We start from the raw sequence: 17,344 nt of genomic DNA on the forward strand, positions 1-17,344 counted from the left end.
GCCAGAGCAAATGGACACCACTCCCATTACAGAGCTGTTTACATGTACAATGTACAGCAGGTACCAGTATGTCCTAAAGTACATGTACATATGCACATGTACTGGTTCAGGTATGAGTCCGGTCCCCATATACCGGTATTTCACATTCCACACCCCGTCCTGGTCGTGGAACTTAAGTTTCTCACAGACCCAATGAAAATGAGAGACAAATTAAGGCTTTCTACCGATAAAAAATATAATACAATTTATACCCAGTTGTGAACTTTGTGATAGCCAAGGGCTTGAGGGATCCTTGCTGTAATAGCAGTACCATATACCAATACCATACACGGTACTGAATTATCATGTAGATTACTTACCTGACATGTTGACAAAAACATATTCAAATGCAGCAAGTATCACGTGCAAATACATACATTGCAGGCCTACCAGTCCAGCATCATCTACATGTGCATGTACATACACATGTACTGGTGTGTACTTGTACATGTGTACTTGGCTTATTCCAGACAGTCATTCTGGCCATGAATATACAGTACCGGTATGGTATTGGTACAGTATACATGTACCTTGGAAGTTTAAAACCAAAAAAGAACTTTATCATGTCTTACTCTAAACAAAGTTAACATGCTTCACAACACACCCACTCAGATTCAGAAACACAGCTCAATCAGCTACTTCATGCACGGCAGCTCATCAAAAGGAGCTTTGCCACTGGACGGCATGCAACATACAGTAATTTGTACAGCACATCCTAGGCTCCATGTAATTTGTGTTTTTTTTCTTTACCTTATAAAAAGACTATACACGTACATGCAATTGCTCAAGATGAACATGATAGTTATTCTGGTTCAATTAAACCACGCATCAATACTTTTCACTGGCACTGGAAAAATTTAATTTCAAGATGTTGGTCATGCTATAAATTTGGGATCAATTTCTTTCTGGGTGTAGGCCTCTCTCTCATCCAAAATTTTGTAAGTTCAAAACACATTCCTCTTTTTCCAAGACTGATTGGTTATTGTGAATTACCCCCAAACTTCTTATTTTCAATGACATTTCCAAGAAAAATTACACAGGCCAGATTTAACACAAGGACAGAAAAAAAATCCCAATGTCTTGAAATTTATGACCTATGTGGACTTTCCATATGCACCTACATGTACGTGTACATGTATGTACAGGTACCTGCCAGAACTACCGTACCCGGTACATGATGTATATCCATATGAACAAATTTAAGGCCAAGAGTGCGCAACTGAAGAACATGCATGCTGAACTTCTTACCAATGTTCTGCTCTTTACTTCACCAGCAAGGTTCCAGTACCAAGCATGCCAGCATGACAACAGACAAGCACCTTTGCCTCCTGAATGCTTTCACTCTAGTCTTGAAATCCATTTGACACCCTTCTGTGAAAATCTTGCCCCTGTGACTTCTCCACATGTGCCAACCAGGCAAAACTGCAAATGCAGCAGTACTGCATTCACCATGCAGAAAATCCTCCCCATAGAAAACTTCTGCCCGGCTGGAAAAATAGCCCACGGTCTAATGGGTTCAGCTGGGCGTTATAAAGGCATCCTAATGCTACACATGCTGTGATAAGAAAGGGCACTTCACAGGTATTATGGGGGGGGGGAGAGTTTGACTGGAACACTTACAAGTGATTACAGATGAGATGCAATGACCAGACAGTCCAGTGAAAAGAAGCAAAGACACATCAGGCTGGCATGTGCATTACAGTAGGGCTTCTTGATCCAAATAAAGATATATTGCGGATTAGAAGCTTAGTGCATAGCCCTCTCCAATGTTACCGTTTGTATTCTTTGGAACTGAAGGATACTCTTTTAGTCATCCATTCATGTCTGGTCTGCATTTCAAAGATCTACACCTGATAAAATGTGACAAGCCTGGTACCATGAGATTGGGAGGCTGCTTTTGAAAAGTTGCCAAACTTTTGTAAAGTTGTGAATCCCCAACCATACCAACACTTTCAGCAACAAAGTTAAAAAGCTCTGAACTTTTTTTTATAGTGCTGGTATCCAATAGGTCTACATCACACTGTAGAGTAGAGCAGGGAGTATTTTTATGAAAGAAATGGTGTGGGCATGGGGAAATCATCCCTCCCTGGAGCAGGCATTTAAACAAGTGAGGTTACCTGAGCAGTAGAAACATAATTTGTACAGCACACATTACTTAAGTTTGCTTAAAAGCAAGCAATACTTCAGATTTGCTTTGAAGTCCTAAAACTTAAAGTGTGAGAGTACTGCATGACATGTACATGAAGTACATACATGTACATGTACAGGTATATGTACTGGTACGTACGGTACATTTCAGTCTGTAGGTACAGATCAATTAGTCCTTATTACTGCAAACCAGTACATGTACACGTATACATAAATAAACGAGCACCTAACTCTGGTAAAAAGAAAATGTCGGCCTACATATAATGCCACAGGTGCATGTACATGTATGTGCACATGCTTCTTCGGTAGTTGTGAGAACAAACATTTTATCTACTGGTACATGTATTTTGTGGGGACCAAAAACATTGTAGGGGCAGAGGTTCAGAGAAATGTCCCCCCCCAACTTGGTCCAAATTTACCGGTACGTAACAAAATATTTTGTCCCCTCGACAAACACAGTCAAAGCATGGAGGAAGGACACAAAGCCTGCCAATCTTCAACTGCTGCATATGAGTACCACACGAGTACCGCTTGTACCCATATGAAAAGGTTCATGTCAGACTCGTAACAGTACATGTATATGTACATGTAGTTTGAAGCCACTGGTATTGTACTAAAAGAGAGAATATCCACTACAACTGCAACAAGCTCAAATAATTAACAGCTCATCTGGGAGTTGGATGATCCCATCCACAGAGCAGGAAACACCTTATTCTGTCCTTGTTCTATGGGTTGATCCAATTGGGTGTTAGACTGAATTCCTGCAATAAACCTAAGGCTTCCCACAAGAGCCCAGACACACCCACTGAAAGCTGACCACCAGGGAGTCCCCACTGCTTCAGGCAATGTTTGCTGATCTTCCCTCATCAGCATCTCTCTTCACAGCTGGAGACAGGCCAGATGGCTTGGTGTCTCTGCAGTATTTACATTGCACTTCTTGGGTAGACTTCTTTCAGCCTGCATACCAGAAATACCCATAATACTGTCTACATAACAGCACTAGTACCCAAGGTTACACATTGTAAGTTGCATGAGAATTAAAAAAGTTGAAAGTTTTTGAGTCTTAGCTACAAGGTTGTTTGAAAAAAAAATTATACATGTCAAAACTACAGTAACCATACTGGTAGGTTTTGTTCTCTGAGAAAAATGTTGTTTGGAACTCAAAAAATCAATTGTAAAATTTGATCATGTGGGAAGGAAAACTGACGTTTGAAGTTGAAAATGTCTTTGTCGGCTTATTGTATTTAGCGGTACACTGACATACACGTACACAGAGTGTAAAATGTGACCAGATAAATGGAATGTACATGTACAGGTGCACATCATGATACATACACGTACATGTAGGCCTAATGTATTGTACCAGGTCTCATCAAAATCTCAGACCTGATAATGGTGGATGCTCTGTTACAATGTGCGTGTAGGTGAAATCTCATTAGGAGCCTGAATGTGTGCATGCAAGCCTAGAACGTACTGGTATGGAAACTCTCTTTGTACGTACACACATGTAATGTACACGTACATAAATGTACATGTATGTAAATGGTTCGTGTGTGTACATGCAGAATCCAGGTTGATCCACCCAGAAGCATCATTGTAGTTTCTCGTGCCAGTAGGATTCATCCTAACTGAGGGCTGTACAGACGATTCATTGATTACCGTACTGGTAAATACCTGGACTCACAGGCACAAAAACCAGTAGAATTTATTGAGTTCTCAAACTGTGACTGATGCCATTCACTTCAGCATGGAGCTTTCAGTAATGCTGCTTTTCAAAGTAGAATCCATCAGAGAAAAGCTTGTGTGTGAAAAGCCCTTCAAAATGGGATAGGTTCTGACAAGTGGTTAGCCTTGGGCCCACTTTTTTTGCAATGCCCGGCCCACTCTGTGCAGCATACACTCTCATTGGCCCAGATCCTACTATAATGGCATGGTCCTTCCTGTCCTACCAGTACCCATGGTACCAGGTACGATGTACATGTATAGATGATAATGAAACTCCACATGTCTATAAACTACATTTTATGTATAAAAATGTAAACCTTGACATTATTTTTCCAGAGCACAATTATGTATACTACATGTACGTGTATCTTCGCCAAACTACACGTGAACTCGACTCTTTCTGTTACTCTTCAATGTCACAAAAATTGTTGGTGGAAAAAGTTGGGTATAATACATGATTATATTGGTTTGTATTACAACTTTAATAAAACTTTCTCACCATTCGGTAAGATTGAAGTAATTTTAGCCAGTATTACTGGTGTCGCCCATGCCACCTGAATACACCAGTACAGTGTATGTATATTGTACCTGTGCACACACTGTGTACCCCAAGTATGGAACACAAGTAGCTTTGTCATCATTTCATATCTCGATAACCACACAAACAAATATGGGAGGAGTACATCTGTCACAACAAATCTGACAGCTGCCCAAACCCACTGTCTTCTCGCCAAGGCATCCTGTTCCTGGACTCGTTTAACATTTTTTTATGCCCCATAAACCCAGAAATTCTCAGAGGGGGATTTTGTCAGCTGTTGTTGTTACTGGCAGTTTTTTTTTCACTCACTTTGGCCACAGATCTGTGGAGCCACACAGGTGAGGAACGTTAAAGTGACCCTGTGATTGATGGGTGGAGTCAGGCCAGAATAACTTGTGAGACCTAACTGAGGGAACAATTGCACACTTATGGTATGCTACCAGTACATGTACTGTACATCTGCATTAAATTGAGTTTCAACACAAGGGGTCCCTAGACAAGTTGGGGTGGTTCTGACAACTTCTGCCATAAGAAACAAGGCAATGGAATTTTCTCAGAGCCATTTTCTTCTGAATGTTCTTCAGTGTATGAAAACGAAGTTGAAAAAATGTTCACTACATGGTACTAGTGGGCTTTCGTATTAAAGTGCTCTTTTTAAAATATTCAAAATCGGCCAAACTTTTCCAAACAAGTCAGGGTGCTGTTAAGTGTGATGTAAATTGGGGAAGACACTTTTCAGTTGGCATGTTTTCATGTTCCAATTTTGAACCTTTAAACATTTCTCAGAAAAGATTACTCACTGGCGATCTCCTTAAATGGAGACTGGCATAAAATTTGTACTCCATGAGGTGGCAGGCAGTGAGATGGTGCTAAGAGAATAATTATTTACAATGTATCATAAGTGTAGTATATGTTTTGTATTTATTTCAATTAGTTTGGAGAGCCCCTTTGACAGAATTAATTTCTTTTGGGCAATCCTTCGGGGGCTGATTGGAATATTCTTTGTAATTATTATCTTCTCGTCTTACTGAGTTAGTATTTGTTTATTGTAACTTGTTCTTCCCGAGAAATGAAATAAATGAAATGAAAATGAAATAAGAGCTTACATGTAGCTGTGTGGTGGGCTGTTGGCTACAAGGAATGGCAAACTGTCTTTGGTTATTATGAATTACCAGCTCAATAATAGATGTACCGGTATGTAAAACAAAACCAAAACAAAACAAAAAACACATTATGCCTAGGCTATACATGTACATGCATTTATGGCACTTTGGACTGGATTCCCTCTGCTACTGATCAATACGCAGTATTGGAAACAGGAACCAGACTAGCATGTTATGAATGAATCCCAGGCTTTATTTCCCCTTGAAAAAAATTCCACCATGGGTATGATTCTACCAAAAAGAAATGAAAAGTATCTAAGGAGTATAAACCTATAGGATTTGATTGAAAATGGAAATTAATAGTAAACTTCTCCGCTATGGTTTCTAACTACATGTACCATATCATATGAACCTTGTTCACCACAACAAACATGTACATGTACACTTTGATTTCAGTTTTGGAGAGCACCATCACAGGAAGTATCTTCAGTAATTCCAGCCCTAGTGATCATGACATGAGGGTCATGTCCCAATGGATGAGTTAAGATTGCACTCAAGTTACCGAAGTTACTAAAGCTACCAGCACAGTCTGACACTTGAAGTGCCAAAGAAAGATAACGTCCACAATAATCCTGCCCTCAACCCCTCTTACTCTTTTATTTCACTGGTGACAGAAACCATGAAAATGTACATGTAGGCCCCTACATGTACGTACATGTACATTGTACATGTAGATGTTTTTCTCATCATGGATGCTACCGCAGTGGGTACCAGCACGTGCCTTTCTTCATGTTTAACATTACCTACATACATACACATTGTACGTTAGTAGACATCCCTAGTGTGGCACACTGTGACTTTCACTTGACTTTCCTCATACAGTGTTGCCAAACATCCGGTTGAAAAAAATTCAAATTCATTTGATTAAATTGGTACTATAAATGCCTAACATGTTTCATGCTGTTGAACCTTTGTAAACAATTTCAGCGTCATGAAATCCCGTCCAAAATGCAAAAACATTCCCATCCGAAAATTGGGCAAGAATTCGGTTTAGTGTTCCGTAAACACATATACAGGGCCGTTTGTATACGTATTCCTCCATCAATACTGGCAGAGTACATGTACGGTACATGTACATGAAGGGCCCTTGTTTACTGGTGTAAGTGTTCCTTACCCCAGAACGTGACACTTGAAAAAATCTCAGAAAACCAGACATACACGTACATCTGAACATTGAAGAAATTCTTTAAAGTTGATAAATTCTAATAAATTATCATTACTTCCAAATACTGTACATGTACCTGAACACAAGTTTGTTTGAAATTTTTTTATATTTTTGGGTGCATTTTAAGAGTTCAGTTCGCACTTTAGAAAAAAATTGGAAAATCGATCCAAAATAAAATTTCATCCGAACTTTGTAGCAGGTGAGTAAAATTGATATGTGTGCAAAGTGTGCCATGGGGGGGGGGAGGTTAAGGGCTGTGCCATATACTCCTACATCAGCAGCATGTGTCTACATGTAGGGTGTACACTGCCAACTTGAACTTCCCCAACGGTAAGGTAGGCCTACTGTCTACAGAGTAGTACATGTACCTTACCGTTCAGGAAGTATACACTGTCCTCCCCTACCCCCTACATGCCCCAGTCAGCAAGTAATTTAGTATAACCAAGGAGTTTGTTTTAGCTCTACTAAGTTGAGTGTTAGTATTCCTCTTTTTCAACTTTTGGACTGGATCCGATCAATCGAAGAAATTCTTTAAAGTTGATAAATTCTAATAAACTATCATTACTTCCAAATACTGTACCTGACCACAAACTTGTTTGAATTTTTAAAAATATTTTTGGGTGCATTTTAAGAGTTCACTTTGCACTTCAGAAAAAAACGGATCTGATCCAGTCTAAAATTCGAAAAAGAGGAACACTCCACTCAGTAGCTACCTCTATGGTAAAGCTAAGTCTGTTTAATGTTAGCTCCACGGCATTATTATTACCGAAGATTAAAAAGACAATTTAAAAAAAAAAAAAAAAGATGTTCTGAATAAAGAACGAAATACTGAATCAAACATGGCTTTCATTAGTCTTTATGGAGTCTGCATAATATTGAGTTAAAAAGACAAACAAACAGATTATATCACAAATGTAACTTTGTCACTACGTGAAATCGTAGAGCAATGCCAATGGTGAAATATCAAAATTTGTCGCGGCGATAGGCCTACATCATTCGTAATCAATCGATCGTCATACATACATACATGTACATGTAATTCTAATTGTCTTACCTGTACCTCTCCTGTTGGCTAATGCCCGGCAGGAGTGTGCATGTGGCTTTGTGACAGAGTGGATATCGATACACTGTACTTGTGTGGTACCATGAAATTCTAGTGGGAAGGAACACCTGATAGACATCACACCGGTAACCCTTTATAACTCGCAGAAAACACGGAAAAAAACCACGGTGCATATGTGTGCACGGGGGCCTTGTCAAACACTTGTTTTGACTTAATCGGTCATCCTCGCGCGCCAGGCACCAGCTGCAGCTGCGTAAGATGCTCGTCAGATTGTAGCTGAAGCTCAGATACACAGGTTACTTATGTGGCCGGCCGGGTGCACGTGCCTAATGTATAGCGCCCTCTGGGCGCCGGGCAGAGTTGGATGGTGTCGGTGACGTGTTGAGACTATACTCCGAGTTTCTCGAGCTTTTCAAAGACGTCAACCGATACCGTCCTAAAAATCACCCGAGTGTGGAGTTTCTGCGCCCCCTGACATTTTGAAATATTGCTATATTCCTGACAAACTTTCTAGCTCAGCTTATGTTGAGAAAAAGACACACACACACAACAAAGAAAAAAACCAGGCCATAAAAGCTTTTGAGCGAATCTTGATCGCGTATTCTTTTGACCTTTTGGTCTGATAACCAAATTTTGGGGTGCGCAAAGTCGTTGGTTCAGCTCATTTCAAACTTCCAATATCCCTTTCGATCGAAAGTAAGGTCCTATCATGGATCATTATCCGAGGTATACAGGATATTATACAAGCCTCTCCTTTGTACTGTGGAACAAAATAGTTGGAAAAGTACCTAAAAATATAGCACCAATACCACTTTTTCACGCATTAGGAGTTATGTTCTCTTGATGTTATACTTTCACTAGTATCATCAGACGTATTTTGTTCGCATTCTCCCAACATTCTCGAACTCTGTGTATGTACATACGACCTTTTCCGGGTTTGTTTATCTTGGATCAGGTGTACGTATATTTTTTTTGGGGGGGGTTGAATTAGCTGCACACTGTAGGCCGTATTCAGCCTCTTCTCCGTCTCACATTTGAAGCAAGATATGTGACAGAGAGAACCCCCCGCCTTTGTGTTGGTCATTGTTTGATCGGAATCTCAGGAATTCTTTACCGACTTCGGGGGGGGGGGGTATTAGGTAACAATGGTCTAGAGTGTGTATAGGGATTGGACAGGTAAGGGGGGTACCCCTCCGTCCCATATTTTGCCTGGTATACCGTCTAAAGTTCCTTACCAATCGATTGCAATCCCAAACTGCTAAGCAGAAATATCTCATTGGGGTAAATATTCAAACTTAATACACTTCAGATATATATTGTGACGGAAAGTGTATAGGACTAGAGCTAGTCTAATTTTATTAATGAGTTGCAGTGCACGTACCTGATTGGCTAGTGACTTGGTAACGTGTGCTGGCTAGGCATAGCGTAGCGCGCTGTGTGCACATGGTCGTGCTACTGCAGTGAGCGCTGCGATCGCATTATAGTTGGTTTTTGCTTGTTGGACTTCGCAGAGTGAAGTTGGTGAGTTGGCACGGAGCTAAAGCATTGTCAGCGCTGTGCGAAGTGTTGCGTGGTGCTGATGCGTTGTAAGTACGTGATTGTATAGACTGTACGTGGCTGACTAGTGAGTGTAGCTGACGCGTTGCAAGTACAAGGCTGTGAGAGCTGTACGTTGCTGACGCTGGCTCGCATGCACGTTAGGTGAAGCTCGTACGAAGTTGTACAAGTTGTACGTTGCTGACGCAGTGTGACTGTTGATGCGCTGTGTGTGGCTGATGCGCAGTGAATGGCTGATGCGCATGGTGCATAGTTGATGCATTGGAGTATTGCTGCTGGGGCCCTACGCTTAATTAGTGCTCAATCCAAGTAAGTAAATGCACAGGCAACCAAACCAATCTCCCAATCACTTCACTGTACATTTCAATTGTTGATTTGTGTTGATTATTGTTGAATAAATTGAACGTCCTGTACCGACAGTTCTTCTGTCAAGGATTACTTTCTTTACCGGTTGATTGTGTAATTCAACAGAGACTAATTAACACTCGGTCACAATCGGCGGTATATTTCCTCCAAAACGGTCCCGCACCCTTTGCCTTGAGGTCGCTCTGTGTGGTCTCTCGTTTGGGGAAAAGCCTTGGGTTGGGAAGATCGACTCTGCCACTAATAGTGCTTGGTTTGATCCCATCAACTCAGGGTAGGCCCGGGGATGCCCGCCACAAATGGTGTCAGAAGTGGGATGATTGTGACTGATTAAGTTGATTTCTCTGTTAAGAAATTTTGAGTCAATTGTTGATTGCTCTGCTTTTGTTGTTAATTTTTCTTGTAATTGTTCTTGTGGGTATTGGTGGTTGCCTGGTCGTCAGAATGAGCAAAGACTTGCAGGGTCAAGCGAGCACCTCAAGTGCTGAGGCCGAGGTGCAGCGACTGCGTTTGGAAGCCCAGTTTCTGCAGTGGGAAAATGACCTAATTGCGAAGAAGCTGGAGGCTGCCATGAAACTGCAGTCGGGTGTTTCCTCAAATAAGGGAGGGAACGTTGGCACGCCAGCTGGGAGCGGGCGTGTGCTCCATCGGGTTGATTCAGATGTTGAGTTTCAGTTGCCTGGGGAGACGTCTGGGTACGTCTCTGGAGCAGCTGGGAAGGTGTCAGGCGCAGGTGGAACGCCTGAGTTGGCCCCAAAGATGGGGAGGGAGGTGAGCTTTATGGAAAGTACACCTCTGAAGGACCCAAGCCCAGGGATGAAACCCCAAGCAGGGTTGACGCCATTCGCCTTGGAGCGCGAGAGTCAAGTCATGGACGACCTGACGCTGTTCCTGTCAGGGCAAGGTGGCGTGGAAAAGGGTAAGTCGAGTACTAACCCGTTTGCTTGTGATGGGGAGAAGACCACCCCTAAACAAGTGCACAATGATCTGCTAAGTTTCGCAACTCGACCCGTCGAGGCGAAGGACAGCAGTTCCGTTGAAGGAGTGGACAGCTCGTCAGTGGGTCCTTGGCCACTAAAACGAGAGGCACGTGTCCATGGTGACTCGGGTCAGAAGGGGAGTTTGGAGCGATTCAATCGCAGGCCAAACATAACTCCTGACCGGTATAGTGGGAAAGTGCTCTGGAAGGAGTACTTCCGCCATTTCGAGTCCTGTCGTGAGGTAAACCAGTGGAGCGAAGAGCAAGCTGCGAAGTGGTTGGCCGCAAGCTTGCAAGGTGACGCACTACGGTTGGTGGGTGACTCAGGCCAAAAGCACACTTACAGTGAGCTGGTGAAGTTGCTTCAGCGCAGGTTCGGGTCAGCTCGACAGAGCGAGAACTATCTCGTTGAGCTGAGGCACCGGCGTCAAAAGCCGAAGGAAAGCTTGTTGGAATTGGGGCAAGCAATCCATGAGTTAACGGTGCGAGCGTACCCTGAAATTCAGGAAGAGGCTAGAGAGAAGTTGGCAAAGAACCACTTTATTGATGCCGTTGACAGTCACTCAGTACGAGAGGGTATAAACAGGGCCCGTCCAAAAACTTTGGACGAAGCAGTCCAGGCTGCCCTAGAGACTGAGAATTTTGAAAAGGTCGAGCAACACAGATTGCTGGATCGGAAGCCCGCCAAGTTGGCGAGGGCTTTGAACTCTGACACAGAACAGAGGTTGGAGACTCTGGAGTTAAGTCTCAAGGAACAGGCCAAGACTTTGGGTTCTGTGGCCGAAATGATGAAGTCATTGTCAGGTCAGATCGCTGGTCAGGGGCCAGGCAAGGGCTCGTCTTCTCCGAAGACAAGCAAGCCCGGGAGAGCCGAGCCTGGAACCTTCAAGTGTTTCAAGTGTAAGGAGAAAGGGCATTTTGCCCGGGAGTGCAAGAATGCTCCGAAACAGGGAAACGGCGATCAGCCCCCCGTAGGACCCGCGGGAAGGCTGAGAGACCAAGAGGGTCCAAAAGAGAATTCGGTGACAATGACAGCAGAGGAGAAAAGAGGTCAAAGCAAGACGATGGGCAGAGAATAATTTCCCTGCCTGATTCAAGCCGCAATCCTCGTTATGGGTTGTTTGTTGAGGGGTTGGTGAGGTCGACCAAGTGTCGATTCTTAATCGACACAGGTTCGACTGATACTTTGATAAGTAGTGAAGTGTACCATAAAATCCCAAAAGAGAAGAGACCTGTCTTGGAGACAGTGGATGTCCAAGTCAAACAAGTTGACGGAAGCCAATTAGCTGTGCTGGGAAAGGCTTTGGTGGAGGTGCAAGTGGGTCGAACCACGCACCCGGTGAAAGCCGTCTTTGCCGAAATGAGGTATGATGGTATCCTGGGCATGGATTTTCTCGTGCCAACAGGTGGAAACATAGACTTCCAATTAAGGGAGTGGAGGCTCAACGGTGAGCGAATCAAGTGCATGAATGGTGCAGGCGAACCCTTCATTGGGCGTGTTGTGGTTTCCCAGACTACAGTAATTCCACCAGGTCATGAAGCTGTGGTCCCGGGCAAAATTGCTCGGAAGGGCACAGACTTGCTCGGGCCAGCCCTAGTTGAACCGGTTGAAGGTGGAGGTGACTTAGCCAAGAGAGGCTTGATGCTGGCCAGGTCTCTCGTTGAGACTGAAGGCGATGTTGTTCCATTGCGGGTGTTTAATCCTGGAAAGGAGAAAAGAGTTGCCCGGGAGGGGACAACTGCGGGAGTGGTTTCCCAGGTTGAAGCTCGTTCAATTCATGAAGAATTCAACGTGGTGGCAAATGCGGACGAGGTGTTGCCCCCGTATTTGCAAGATCTATATGAGAGGGGTACAGCCAATGTGGAGGCCAAGTACCATGAGGATGTCCAGAAATGTCTGATCGACTTTCAAGATGTGTTGTCCAAGGGTGACCATGACATCGGTCACACGGACGTGGTCAAACATCACATAGACACTGGTGATTCTAAACCGATAAAAGAGAGGGTGAGGCGTCATCCGTACCTGCATCAGCAGGAGATTCAGGAGCAAATACGCAACCTGGAGGAGAGGGGAGTAATTGAACCCTCAGATAGTCCATGGGCAGCAAATGTTGTCCTGGTGGACAAGAAGGACGGTACGAAGCGCTTTTGCGTTGACTACCGAAAGTTGAATTCGGTTACCATCAAGGATGCCTATCCCGTCCCGCGCATTGATGAAACATTCGATGCCTTGAGAGGGGCGAAGTTGTTCTGTACCCTCGATTTAGCATCGGGGTACTGGCAAGTCGCTCTTGATGAGGACGCCAGTCAAAAGTCGACATTTGTTGTGAGAAATGGGCTGTGGCGGTGGAAATGCATGCCATTTGGGCTGTGCAATGCCCCTGCCACTTTCGAGCGGCTCATGGAGAAGATCATGGCCGGCTTGCAGTGGGAGATCCTACTGATCTATTTAGATGACATCATCGTGTTTGGTCAGACGGTGCCGGAGACCTTAGCCCGTTTGCGGATAGTGTTTGAGCGGCTAAGACATGCCGGGCTCAAATTGAAGCCCAGCAAGTGCCAGCTGTTTCAAAAGTCAGTGGCGTACCTGGGGCACATTGTGTCCTCAGAAGGGGTTGCCACAGACCCAAGAAAGGTCGAAGCAGTGGCAAATTGGCCAACTCCGAGGTGTGTACGAGAAGTGAGAAGTTTTCTGGGTCTCGCCTCGTATTACCGGAGGTTTATACGGGGATTTGCAGAAATCACAAGCCCACTCCATGCCTTGACGGAGAAGGCAAGGGACTTTGTGTGGACGGAGAGTTGTCAGGAGGCGTTTGACGAGCTGAAGAGCAGGCTTCAGGCCGCTCCAGTTCTGTCATACCCGATTCCTGAAGGCGACTTTATCCTGGACACCGATGCCAGTGGTGATGGCATTGGGGCAGTCTTGTCCCAGGTTCAAGAAGGTGACGAAAAGGTGCTCGCTTACGCGAGCCGGAAGCTCAACAAACCTGAGCGAAACTATTGTGTCACCCGCAAAGAGTTGCTGGCTGTGGTGGTGTATTTGAAGTATTTCAAACAATACCTGTATGGTCGGAAGGTGACGGTCAGAACTGACCATGCTGCATTGCGGTGGGTACTTAATTTCAAGAACCCCGAGGGTCAGTTGGCGAGATGGTTGGAGGTTCTGTCTCAGTACGACTTGGTTGTTGAGCACAGAAGTGGCAAGAAGCATGGAAATGCTGACGGACTGTCAAGACGGCCATGTAAACAGTGCGGCCGTGAGGAAGAGATCAGTGGAGTTGAGGCAACTGGTATGGTACCCAAGGGTCAGCCTCAGGGTAGTGAGTTCTTGGTTAGGGGCGTGGCCGCCCAACCAGTCCTGTCTGGGAGTGTTTTAAGAGAAGCACAGTTACAGGATGACACCGTAAGTTGGCTCATCAGGTTAAAGGAAGAGAACAAAAACCGACCAGAGTGGAAGACAATTTCCCACTTGTCAGCGACCTGCAAGACCTATTGGTCGCAGTGGGACCAGTTGGAGGTCCGCGAAGGTGTGCTACACCGACGATGGGACTCCGATGACGGAAAGTCCATTCGGTGGTTGTTGGTGTTACCACCAAAGTTCCGCAAGGAAGTCATTGCTGAGTTGCATGGTGGGCAACTCAGTGGTCACTTAGGGGTCAATAAAACATTGGCCAAAGTGAAACTTCGATATTTCTGGCCAGGTATGTCCGCGGACGTACGGTCATATCTGAGGGGATGTGATGTTTGTGCCAGAAGAAAGTCACCTGCTAAGAGAAGGGTTGCACCCTTAAAGCAGTATCCAGTTGGGGTTCCCATGGAGCGAGTAGCCATCGACTTGCTCGGGCCATTGCCCATGACGGACAATGGCAACCGTTGGGTTTTGGTCATTGGCGATTACTGCACAAGGTGGATGGAGGCACTCCCGCTTCCAGACGCAACTGCAGTTACGGTCGCGCATACCTTGGTGAAAGAGTTTGTGTGTCGATTTGGAGTGCCCAAAGAGTTACATTCAGATCAGGGCACTAACTTTGAATCTGAGGTGTTTGCTGAAATGTGCCGAGTCCTTGGCATTTCCAAAACTCGTACGACTGCCTACAATCCAAAGTCTGACGGCATGGTCGAAAGGTTTAATAAAACCTTGGTCAACATTGTGGCGATGCTCATTGACCCTAAGCGAAGGCAGAAGGACTGGGACGAATTTCTCCCCTATGCCACCTTCGCCTACCGGTGTACGCCACAAGACTCAACTGGCGAAAGCCCCAACATGATGATGTTGGGACGGGAAGTGACCGTTCCAGTGGATTTGGTCACGGGGTGTGTTGAGGTTGAAGTTGAAGAGGACACAACTTTGGACTTTGCTGAGAAATTGAGAAGTGAAATGCAGAGTGCCCACAAAAGGGCAAGAGATTGTCTCAGGAAAAGTGCCCGGAGGCAAAGGCGAAATTATGACAGGCGAGCATTCGAACACGGGTTGGAAGAGGGCCAACTTGTGTGGCTACACAACCCAGCGAAGAGAAAGAACCTTTCCCCCAAGCTACAGCTTCGTTGGGAAGGACCTTGGTTAATTACCAAGAAGTTATCGGATGTTATCGTCCGTATTCAGCAAAAGTCGGGGAATAAGTTGAAAGTTGTCCATGTTGACAGGTTGAAGCCGTGTGTCGGTGAAACAGTTGGTACTTGGGCAAGTCAACCGAAGGATGTTGTGGAGGAGAGCCTCCCGATAGATCAAGTGACTGATGTTCCAGATGTCAGTGGTTCATCTGGGGAGTTGGTTGATGAGGCCAGTAATGGTGAAACTCCTCTGGTGTCTCATGACGCCAGAGAAGGGTCAAATTCGGAGAATGAGGACAATCTTGTGTCGGGTCAAACCCCATCGAGGCGGTACCCAAAACGGGCGCACAGATTGCCCTTGCGCTATCGTTAGCGCTGTACAAAGTTGTTTTGCTTTGTGTGAAATTGCATGTACCTAACTTTCAGCGAAATATACATCAGTCGAAGAGTACCTTGGTGACCGGTAGTCAGCCGACTACTAAGGCCATGTCGCCCAGTGAGTCAAGTCCGTCCCCGAAGGTTGCGGAGGCAACTGCCTCCAAGCAGGCTGTTGGAGCAGCAGTTTTGTCCTTGTCGCCTACCCCCATGTCCCCACTGACGGAGCGCCCTTCGTCGCCCCAGTCCAAAACAGTCTCACCCTACGTGCGGTCCGGGGGAAAACCGAAAGGCATGTTGCAGATGATCGTGGAGGAGGCCGCCGAGAGCCTTTCGTCAGCTTCCCAAGAGGACGAACAAGAGGCCGCCTCGCTACCATTTGTACCGCCCCCAGCGAAGAAGACACGCACCGCCACCGTCCGGGAGTACACTTGCACGCAGGTGTATCTAGACGGCAAGCTCGTCAAGACGGATGAACACAACTCGGTCTACCAGAAGCAAATAGAAGTAGACGCGGAGGGAAAGCCGACCGGGAAGTAAAGAACCAGAGACGAGGACCGACACTCTTATATAAAAGAGTTTTAAGCTTTGTTTAAAGATGACATAAGTTATTTTTATAAGTGTTTTAATCCTTAAGTTGGTACGGACGAGTAAGTGAAATCTATACTTCAATCATGTGTAATCATGCAGTACTTGAAATTTTCTATTTTTGTATAAATTAAAACCTGTGTAAAATCAACCGTATATTGTGAGCCTTGGAGAACATCTACTTACATAATTTTATCTGCCAGAAGTCTTGTCTCTTAATTTTGTGTAAAATCATGCGAGAAACAGTGATCAGTTTGTATGCCATTTCCAAGTTGTGAGCAGATTTTCCTGTAAATATTAAATTAGGTGCCTTGAAATTTTGGTAAAGTCTTGTGCATATTAAATTAGATAAATTTTGGTGTTCTTGTGCCCGTTGCATTGCGTAGGAAAGTTTTGCGCATATTTAATGAGGCAAAATTAGGCGTTCTTTTTCCCCTTAGAATGTGTATAAGATCTTGTGAATATCTAATGAGTTATACTTTGTATAAGACCCAGTGAATCTTCTATGAGTTTTAGAAGAGTTATAAGTTGAAGACACACTTTCCTTATTTAATTGTTATGGCTTGTGGTGTATGGGGACATACCCCGCCATGCTCGGGCCTTTGTGACGGAAAGTGTATAGGACTAGAGCTAGTCTAATTTTATTAATGAGTTGCAGTGCACGTACCTGATTGGCTAGTGACTTGGTAACGTGTGCTGGCTAGGCATAGCGTAGCGCGCTGTGTGCACATGGTCGTGCTACTGCAGTGAGCGCTGCGATCGCATTATAGTTGGTTTTTGCTTGTTGGACTTCGCAGAGTGAAGTTGGTGAGTTGGCACGGAGCTAAAGCATTGCCAGCGCTGTGCGAAGTGTTGCGTGGTGCTGATGCGTTGTAAGTACGTGATTGTATAGACTGTACGTGGCTGACTAGTGAGTGTAGCTGACGCGTTGCAAGTACAAGGCTGTGAGAGCTGTACGTTGCTGACGCTGGCTCGCATGCACGTTAGGTGAAGCTCGTACGAAGTTGTACAAGTTGTACGTTGCTACCGCAGTGTGACTGTTGATGCGCTGTGTGTGGCTGATGCGCAGTGAATGGCTGATGCGCATGGT

At 44.8% G+C, this 17,344-nt stretch overlaps 2 protein-coding genes across 3 annotated transcripts in view; one reads left to right on the forward strand and one right to left on the reverse strand.

Annotated features, from left to right (window-relative positions):
- Positions 1-8,137, reverse strand: part of LOC110986716 (solute carrier organic anion transporter family member 4A1-like) — a 54,027-nt gene extending 45,890 nt beyond the window's left edge. The window contains exon 1 of one of the 2 annotated variants that reach the window (XM_022248849.2): positions 7,833-8,137. The gene's annotated coding sequence lies outside the window, so the exon portion shown is untranslated. Of the gene's footprint in view, positions 1-1,287; positions 1,505-7,832 lie in introns of those variants that run through there. The other variant, XM_022248850.2, reaches the window with a different exon arrangement.
- A 6,701-nt stretch (positions 8,138-14,838) lies between these two features.
- LOC147799820 (uncharacterized) lies at positions 14,839-17,072 on the forward strand. Its single transcript, XM_087133420.1, has 2 exons — positions 14,839-16,560; positions 16,603-17,072. Exon 1 carries the CDS (start codon positions 15,778-15,780, stop codon positions 16,204-16,206), a length of 429 nt encoding a protein of 142 aa, XP_086989546.1. The 5' UTR covers positions 14,839-15,777; the 3' UTR covers positions 16,207-16,560; positions 16,603-17,072.
- The last annotated feature ends 272 nt before the right edge of the window (positions 17,073-17,344 follow it).

This window comes from Acanthaster planci, linkage group LG02 (genome assembly GCF_054643075.1).
Source record: "Acanthaster planci isolate LZ-2023a linkage group LG02, COTS_SCS, whole genome shotgun sequence".
Lineage (NCBI taxonomy): Eukaryota > Metazoa > Echinodermata > Asteroidea > Valvatida > Acanthasteridae > Acanthaster > Acanthaster planci.

Bases quoted from the DNA above. Each gene is read 5' to 3' on its own strand.
- LOC147799820 (XM_087133420.1), top strand. From the start codon at position 15,778: ATGTCGCCCAGTGAGTCAAGTCCGTCCCCGAAGGTTGCGGAGGCAACT.